The sequence below is a fragment of the Diabrotica virgifera genome, chromosome 3 (assembly GCF_917563875.1).
Source record: "Diabrotica virgifera virgifera chromosome 3, PGI_DIABVI_V3a".
Classification (NCBI taxonomy): Eukaryota; Metazoa; Arthropoda; class Insecta; order Coleoptera; family Chrysomelidae; genus Diabrotica; species Diabrotica virgifera.
The window spans coordinates 126,042,152-126,052,258 of NC_065445.1; the positions used below are offsets into that span (position 1 = coordinate 126,042,152).

Sequence of the window (10,107 nt, forward strand, 5' to 3'; positions counted from 1 at the left end):
TAAAATGGAAGGAAATATTTTTATTTGAAGCAGCATTTTTCATGAGGTTAAGGTATTTAGCAGCGCCAACAAAATTACTGCCACGATCAGAATATAAATTATCAACCCTACCACGACGAGCTATGAAACGCTGCAAAGCAGAGAGAAAAGTCTCACTCGATAAATCACTAGCTAACTCTAAATGAAGAGCTTTGGTGACCATGCAAACAAAGAGGCAAAGATACACCTTACAAGATTTAGCTCCTCGATAGCGATTCATCATAACATAAAACGGTCCACCAAAATCCATACCTGAATTCAGGAAGGGTTTAACCTGGGAAATTCTAACTAGGGGTAAGTTACCCATTGGAGGTTGGTAATTTCTAGGATTGGGCCTCCAACACTGTATACATTTTGACAAAACCGAGCGTATAGCACGCTTAGGAGACAAAATCCAAAATGACTGGGCAAGCAAAAAACTAACTGTACGCAGCCCAGCATGACAGTATCGTTTATGGTAATAATCAATCAGCAAATAAGTTAAGGGACTTTCGCGAGGTAGGATGCAAGGAAATTTCTTATCAATCGAAACTGACAAATATCTAAGACGACTGTCAACCCGTAATACTCCTTGATCATCGATAAAGCAGGACAACTTTCGCAAAGGTTTGGAAAAAACATTTCCCTCGAACTCCCTTTCAAAATATCGATGTTGAGTATATTTAACTAGCATAATCAACGACTCATAAAGTTCCTTAGAACTTAAGGGACCTTCTCTCTTATCATTGGGGAATTTTGAATTCCAAGCAAACCTCAAGATCCAAGCTATAAGTCGTCGTATAAACGAGAAATCGGAAATGTCATTCAATAGATTCTCAAGAAAATTATCATCATTAACACAAGCCAAAGTTACCGTACGCTCCTCATCAAGCATTTCAGCACACTCAGAAAAGCAACAGGAAGCGTCTGGAATGGGATCGGTGTTATACAAAAACTCAGGACCTGCAAACCAATGAGATTGCTCCAACATTAGAGCAGGTAAAACACCTCTGGAAGCCAAATCAGCGGGATTCTGAGCAGAAGGAACATAAAACCAACTATTAGGAGAAAGGCGTTCCTGTATATATGAAACCCGGTTAGAAACAAAAGTTTTCCAACGATGAGGAGAGGATTTTATCCAACTTAGAGCTACCTGAGAATCGGACCAAGCTACAAATTTTGCGATTTTAAGTTTAGGATCTAATACTCTGACTACAAACTGCATGAGTTTAGATAGTAGAACTGCAGCGGACAGCTCCAAACGTGGAATGCTTACAGTTCTTATGGGAGCCACTTTTGACTTCGCGCAAACAAAAAAGACACAAACCTGACCATCTGGTAGAACAAAACGCAAATAAATAACAGCGGCATAACCCTTTTCACTACTGTCACAAAACCCATGTACCTCACAACAAATATACCTGGACACGAACATGCACCTAGGTATTTCAAGCTGTGCAAGGGATAACAGTTGTTCCTTATACTGGTTCCAAACTTTACAAATTGAGTCTGGAGGAGAGTCATCCCAGTCGATTCCGGACAACCATAAACGTTGGATAAGGTACTTCGTGAACAAAGTCATGGGAGCTAGAAACCCTACAGGATCAAACACTCGCGCCAATTCAGACAACATACTTCTCTTAGTACAAGATTTGTCCAGAGCTGTCACTTCAAAAGAAAAACAATCCAACTGTGCATTCCATACAAGTCCAAGGATTTTTAGAGGTGACGAACAACTATTATCATCAAAGGAAATAGGTTTCTTACCAATATGCGACTCCGGTAGACCTTCTAATAATCGCATATCATTGTTCGACCACTTACGCAATTCAAACTGACCTCGAGATAACAAGGATATCAACTCATTCCGAAGATCTAGCGCAATTTCGAAGGTATCACCACCACACACTATATCGTCAACATAAGTACTCGTACGCAAAACTTCAGCGGCAAGGGGAAACTCTCTACCTTCATCTTCACTCAGCTGCAACAAAGTCCTTAAAGCAAGAAAAGGAGCAGACGATACACCATAAGTTACTGTTAATAGCCGAAATTCCTGTAACTCTTCATCAGGAGAGAATCTAAAAACAATCCTCTGATAATCACAATGACTTTTCTCAACTCGTATCTGCCTATACATCTGCTTAATATCCGTGGATAAGACATATTTATGAAGTCGAAAACCCAATAAAATAGTTAAAATATCTTGTTGTAGTTTCTTTCCAGTAAACAAGCACTGATTAAGAGAATTCTGATTTCCAATTCGAGCAGAAGCGTTAAATACAACTCGCAACTTGGTAGTCAAACTATCAGGTTTTAATACAGCATGGTGAGGAATATAGTAACAAGATAATGGACGAGAAGTTTCTGACACAAGCTCCATATGATGCAAATCCAACTAATCTTTCATAAAGGTACAATATTCCTGATAAACACTAGGATTTTTCAAAAGCCTTTTTTCTAAGGAAAGAAAACGATTTACAGCTAACTCAAACATTCCTGGAAAAACAGGAGATAATTCCCTGAAAGGTAGAGCAACGGTATAACGACCAGAGCCGTCTCGACAAACACTCTCAACAAAATTATTCTCACAAAGAATATCTTCAGGAGCTGAACATTCTACTTCAGGAACAGTTTCTAAACTCCAAAACTGCTTTACAGACTCCTCCAACGAAACCATTTGATCCACGTGACAAAACAACGAGGTGGCAGATGTCATAGGAACCGAACTACAGGGACCCATAAGGACATAGCCAAAAACGGTATTAAGAGCATCAGGCATACCTCTAGGAGTTTGAACTTTACCTTCTAATAATAACTGAGAAAATATATCAGCTCCAAGCAATAAGTCCACCTTACCAGGTAGATGAAACCGAGGATCTGCCAACTTTAAATTAGCAATATAAGACCAATGCCCAACATCCAAACTAACAACGGGTAGGTCCTCACAAATTTTTGGCAACACAAACGCCTCACAATTAAAAATAGGATCCACTCTATCCACAGGTTTTATCTGAAGATCAACTCGACCAACCACTGTACTTTTTATAGCACCAATACCTTGTACCGATAAGGTAGCAGAAGAATGTCTAATACCTAACTGACGAATACAAGACTGAGATACAAAAGAGGTCATGCTGCCCCCATCAATTAAAGCTCGAACAGGTTGATACAATCCACAACCATCCATAATTTCTACCACAGCAGTAGCTAACAAAACGCTCGAGTTTTTTGAGGTAACACTACCTAATGATGCAGCATGTGAGCTCAATGTTCCAGTATTAACCTGAGCATCAGAAGAAGCAGTAGTTGGAACGGCAGCAACAGAAGTAGCGCCTTGAGTGGCACTTTCAGAACTTTTAAAATGTAAAAGACTATGGTGGGATGAATTACAATGACAACAACGAGAGGTGACACTACAACTACGAGAATCGTGTTTTTCTAAACATTTAAAACAAAGACGCATTCTCTTACAAGCGTTGTACCGTTCATAAGGAGATTTATTTAAAAATAAAGAACAATCTTTTAAATGGTGATCGGCAGAACATAACAAACAAGTCGTCGCATTAGGCTTCGAAAAAAAACTATAGCGATTATTGACTTTAGAACCATTTTTATTTGCATTGTGTTTAGAAGGCGATTTATTTTTTCTATTAGAATCCTTGGGAGAACAAGGCGACAACAAGGATGAGTCAAACGAAATGCATTGACTTTCTAGGAAATCAGATAATTGAATAAAAGTAGGCATTTCACTAGACCCATGTAATAATTCAAAACGTTGGTGAGTCTCCTCGTCAAGCTTGGTGAGAATTTTGTAAGCTAACACAAAATCCGAAATTTTATAACCCAAATTTTCTAAAGCTGATAAATTTTCCGAAAAGGTATCAATTAAATTACTATAACTATCAGAATTCTTAAACATAGTTGCGGGAGCTTCTTCAATTTTGCACCAATGTGCCATTGCACGCAAACGTTTATTTAAATACCTATTTTTTAATTTATCATAAATCCTAACATAATTTTCTCTAGCTAAAGGCAAGGATTTAGCTAACCTTAAAGGAGGCCCTTCTAAACTTTGAATCAAATACGTTAATTTTTCCGTATCATCAACGTTAGGTCTACGGTGCACAAGCGCATCGAACAAGTCAAAAAAAGTAATTGCTGACGTAAACTCACCGGAAAATTTAACTAATTCTAACTGCGGCAAGCGAACATTACTAGGAGGTTGTACTGCATTCGAAGCGGCGATATCTTGCTCATTTTTTTGACTATTATCATCATTTTCAAAGAGATCCGCGAAATTAGCCTTGATCTGATAATAATCATTTAAAAATTGGGAACGAATAATGTCCTCAGAATCTAATTGAGCATCGGTAGGTTCAGAGTTCAAAAGATTTGTAACGATGTTTTGATGATTTTTATTAAAACTCTCCAAAACATCGTCTAACTCTGAGTACCGAACACGAAAAAGCGACTGCTTATGAACCTCTGTAAGAGAAGAATTGGATAAACGCAATAACGTTTCTAAATCGTTCATTGCCATTCTCCTTTGAAACGTATATTTTTTCAATTTATCAGCCATTATGGAGAAAAAAGAATAAAAATTTGTTTAACGTAATCAACGATAAAATTAAAAATACAAATAATCAACGATCCCCTGGTCAAGCTGCCACTGGCATAAAGAGAACGCAATTTTAACTATAATTAAATTCAAATAGCTAATATTTTACAAGTTTAATGCCCTAAAACAATTAAACTTAATAAATTTATCAAAAAACAAGAATCCTTATCAAGCTGCCGTAAAGGCGAGGACTTTAAAATTTGAAAACTCACAAAATTCTGTGTATTGAATACCTGAAAACCATTCAAGGTCAACCAATTGACATTACCTGCTAGACAAGAAAAGAAGCAAAAACTGTACGCAATGTTTTTTGGGCGTTATTTCAAAATGCAAATTTTATTATATTATTCAAAATTAATTGTTAACAAGCAATTTTGTATACAAGCGAGGAAAAACAAGCCACCCCAACAATAATTGAACAATTAATTATAAAAGCAATAAAGTTTAAATTCTTTAAAAAACCGACTATCAAAACACCTCAAAAAAACAATATCCACGTTCGAAGTGACCAAAATGTGCGATCTTTGATGTTACGATCTCAAATAGGGGCTGATTCTTTGTTTTCTAAAGGAGCTCTGACACCGGTTCAATAAAAAACTTAAACATGAGCAAAAAAGGAATAGAATAATTAAATGAGGCGCAAAGAGGTCCACTTACCAATTCAATCCCTGCATTTGGTCTTCAAGAGGGCCCTCAGCTGCATTTAACACTGCACCAAGTCCATACACGAAAAAAGCCTTACCAGCTAGGCTTTTACACCGGCAAACGAGCGAACCGTTGGTTGAGTGGCAACTTACGAGCTGTTGATTGTAGAACAACTTGCGAGCCATTCATTGTAGAGGCACTAGCTTCTCTTACTTTTGACGAACACTACTAGGCTCCAGTTTTTGCACTCATTAAAGCAAACCTCTTTTCTATCGCGATAAAAGGCAAAATAACTAGAGTTGGGACTATTTGCCTTCCTCGTGTAAATAAGTTAATTCAAATTTAAATGAAAATACAACACACTTTAAATAAATAAAATCGAATAAGCTTGTGAATAAGCTGTGTTTCACTTAAACATACAGAAGTGGGAGTGTTTTTTTTTAATTTTATTTATTTAGACTGGCATTTTTGTTCATAAATTCATTGGATTTTTGGTTTTAATTTAAAACGGTCTTGTCCCCCTTTATGGCGGGACACGGGACACCCAGACCACGTGGTTTGATCCAAAACCAAAATAATAGGATTGCTAACAAGAAGAAACCAGCATCTACCTAAAAACTACTACTCCAGCTTACATCATGAAGAAACATCCAAACAAGTTCATGAAGCCTACAAGTACCTGAACCTACATTCATCTTCCACATATTAAAAACTGCACCTTCATCTTAGCCTCTTCAAAATTTTATTAACATTTGTGTAATAAAAAATATGACGTTAGTGAACTGATTTACACTTGCTTCTCAAGAGTAATTACTGAACAAGAATAATAAACTTGGCCAGGCGCGGATCTATAAATTCATAATAGGGGGGGGCTAGACTTACCTCAAATTACAGTTATGCCACAGCTACCGATTTTTCGGTAGATCTACCGCATACCTGTCAAATTTACCGATCTACCTAATTCTCCTTTTTTTTCTACCGAAAAATCAAAATTCTTAATTTTCAAATTAATCTGCCGTTTTTTTTTTTCTAACGAAAAATCAAAATTATTAGAAAATTTTTTTAGCGGATAGATTTGGCAACAGAATTTAGTCAATTTTCAAGAATTTTTGAATTGTGTTTCAGTCCTTTGTCCTTTTATATTATGATTTTGGGAGTAAAATGTATCTACCTGAATCTGAATAGTGAATACTGAAGGATTGTGGCTTATTTTGATATAGAAGTTAATTCCAAACTAAAAATAGTATTTATATTAAAATCCTAAAACAGGAGAAATTTATTTTGCACCTTTTTAACTTACAGTATTTTGACATAACTAAAGAACATTTAAAAATTTTCTTGTTCTCAATTGCTTCAATATTCGACATTGTTTTGTTTTTAAACGATTATAAAGTCTAAAAAATCATGTTTTTGCTTATAAAACATTCCTTGTAGATTTTAGTGAAAAATGTTTCAAATAAATATTCTAGATCTTAATAGTTTCTAATTTGAAATACATAAACAATTGGAGATAATTGCAAAAAAACCCTTATTTTTGCAGTAATTTATAAATGGTAATAACTTAAAACTATTATTTATTATAATAAAAATTTTTAACTTGTTTAACCAATTATACAGCATTAAAATAAGAATTTTTGTATTTTGAACGTTAATAGGTACACATGTAAGTTTTTTTAAAAAGTCTACAACAGTAAAAAATATGCAGTTTTATTTTATTATAAATAAATTATTTTCTTATAACAAAACAAAAGCATCGTTGATATTTAGTATTGCGTTAGTTAGAGGGCTCTATTCGAGTTACTTTGTATAAAAAAAATGAAGAAAATTGCTCTATAATACCTAGAAAGCCGAGAACATACATTTTTTTAAGGTATACCGATTTTGAACTTTGAATGATTTTTATGATGAATGGTGATTGTTGATCATTATATGAGGATGAATGTAGTTTATTTTTGAATGCTCGTACCTAAAGTATCATTTTTTTGCAATGTGATAGCAAAAGGAGCAAATTGGAGGATTTCTACCGAAAAAATAGAAGCAGTCTCCCCCAAAATCCCAGATACCTACGGTGTCAAAAGGATTAATAGACAATTCACGACTATTAATCGCACTGGTCGTTCTTTACCATAAAGATTAACCTTTCTACCTTCAATGGGTAGGTACGCATGGATTATCTAGTGAAATACAAATTTTTATATCTTTATTGTATCGCAAATTTGAAACGTGACTTTTCATGAGATAAAGTTTATACCCAGTGTAATGTATTTGCATTTTAAAATATCATTTTTGTTATTCTTTGAATTGAGAAAATATTTCCGTTGTTTATGGTTCCACCGGTACCCAAACAAATGCGCCTGCAGATTATTTTTCAGAGAAGGGTGTTTTATTAGATTTTATGGCTTCTTTCAATTCTATGGAAGCGGTTGTCGTATAATTTAGTGTTGTACTGATGGCTTAAAGTTTAGAGTTAACAGAAAAAAATTATAAATAATAAAAAAATACTTATAGACTAAATATAATAGGGGGGACCACGGACCCGTTGACCCCCCCCCCTGTATCCGCGCCTGGACTTGGATGTTTACGAACGGTTAGGGCGATAAGGGTAATGGTATAAGAATGCTAGATTTCTGTATGATGCACAATTTAGTAATAACTAATACATTTTTGAACACAAAAACATACACAAGTACACAAGAGAAGTTAAAAGTAGAGAAGAAAAATCGATAATTGATTATATATGTTAGTAGAAAAAAATAGCAAGAAAAACGTAATAGACACAAAAGTTAGAAGGGGTCCAGAAATAGGGAGTGACCACTATTTAGTAATAATGAAAATAAAACAAAATATGACAGATAATAACAACACTCACAAAATGCAAGAAATGAAGAAAGAATATGAAACTATTAGGTCATATAATTTGAGAAATACAGAGAATTCTGAGACGTGACAGATGATCATAAATCAAAAACTAGAAAATACTAAAGAAAATAGAGAGGGTCAAAACGCTGAACAATTATGGAACTACTTCAAAGAGATAATACTAAATACAGCGACAGAAGTATGCGGAACAAGTAAAAAGAGCAATAAGAGAAAACAAACTGCATGGTGGAATGAATAAATAAAACAACAAATTAAAAGAAAGAAAAATGCTTGGAAAATATACTTACAAAACAAAACACCAGAAAAATATGAAGAATATAAAACACACAGGAGACTAGTAAAAGAACTGGTTATAAAGGCAAAGAAGGACAAATGGACAGAATTTGGAGAAAATATGGAAAAAAACAGTAAAGAAAACCAAAACCTGTTCTATGGAGTATTAAAATCAATGAGAAAAGAAAAAAATCAAGAAATAAAAAACATAAAGAATAAAACTGGCCAAATTCTTACAGAAGAAAATGAAATAATGAACAGATGGAGAGAATGTTTCCAAGAGACGCTACAAACTCACTGCTATCAAGAAGAAAACAATGTAGAGAACCAAAGAATAGAAGTAGACAATGTTGACCCTATAACCATAAATGAACTGCAAGAAGCTATTGCAGAAATGAAAAACGGAAAAGCACCAGGGTATGACAGAATAACCAGTGAAATGATAACAAAATGGGACAAAATGCAACAGAGCTATTATTAAAAATATTTAATGCAGTTTGGAGAGAAGAACAAATACAGATGGACTGGCAGAAAGCACAGATAGTGCCGATTTATAAAAAGGGCGATAGAATAGATTGCAACAATTACAGAGGAATAACACTGTTAAGCACAGCCATGAAAATATACGAAAAAATACTGAACAAAAAAATAATCGGAAAAATTGACAGCACACTAGAGGAATCACAAAGCGGTTTCAGAAAAGGCAGAAGCACCCAGGATCATATATTTACAATCAAGCAAATAATAGAAAAATATCAGCAACAGGAGAAAAAAATGTATATGGCTTACATAGATCTTGAAAAGGCTTTTGACAAGGTACCAAGGCAAAAATTATGGAAAATATTAGAGAAGAGAGGCATAAGTAACAAAATGATAAGGGTAATTAAGAACATTTACAACAACAATGTGAATTATATCATCAGCCAAAACAGAACATCAAAACCATTTACTACGAACGAGGGACTGAGACAAGGAGGAGGATTAAGTCCAACACTATTTATAATTTACATGGATGAGATAATTAAAGAATGTAAAGTAAAAGTGAAAAAAATGCATGTGTGTTATAGAAATTTAAGAAGAGTAGACATTTCAGAAGGAGCATTCGCCGATGACGTCGTCATATTGGCAGAAAATGAGAAACGACTACAAAGAAATATAGAAATATGGAATGAAACACTAAAAAAATATGGAATGACACTTAATAAAATTAAAACAAAAGTTATGGTTATGGGGGAAAAAGAAGAAGAAGAAAAGATAAACATAAAAGTAGAAGAAGTAAATATAGAACAAGCACGAACATTCCAATACTTAGGAGTAGAATTAGAAGACAACGGAAGACAGGAAACAGAAATTAATAACAGAATTCAAAAAACAATGAACCTATACCATGCAATGAGCAATCAATTCATAAATAAAAAAGAAATAACACGAAAAACAAAAATTAATGTGTTCAAGTCAATATATAGACCTGTATTAACCTTTGGTTGCGAGTCATGGGTACTAACAGAACGACAAAAGAGTAAAATACAGGCATAGAAATGAAATACCTTAGACGAGTTTGACGAGTTACCAAAAGAAATAGACTACGAAACACTCAAATAAGAGATCTGGAAATCGAGTCAACGTTAGAATTTATAGAGAGGCAACTCAGTTGGTGGGGTCATCTTCAG

General features: G+C 34.4%; 1 protein-coding gene across 1 annotated transcript; it reads right to left on the minus strand.

Moving 5' to 3' along the window:
- Positions 1 to 2,416: 2,416 nt before the first annotated feature.
- LOC126882563 (uncharacterized) lies at positions 2,417 to 4,600 on the minus strand. Its single transcript, XM_050647531.1, has one exon. The coding sequence runs from the start codon at positions 4,598 to 4,600 to the stop codon at positions 2,417 to 2,419; it is 2,184 nt and encodes a 727-aa protein (XP_050503488.1).
- Between the last annotated feature and the right edge of the window lie 5,507 nt (positions 4,601 to 10,107).

What these genes read in the sequence shown, in the direction of transcription:
- LOC126882563 (XM_050647531.1), bottom strand. Translation starts at nt 4,600, where the DNA reads ATGGCTGATAAATTGAAAAAATATACGTTTCAAAGGAGAATGGCAATG.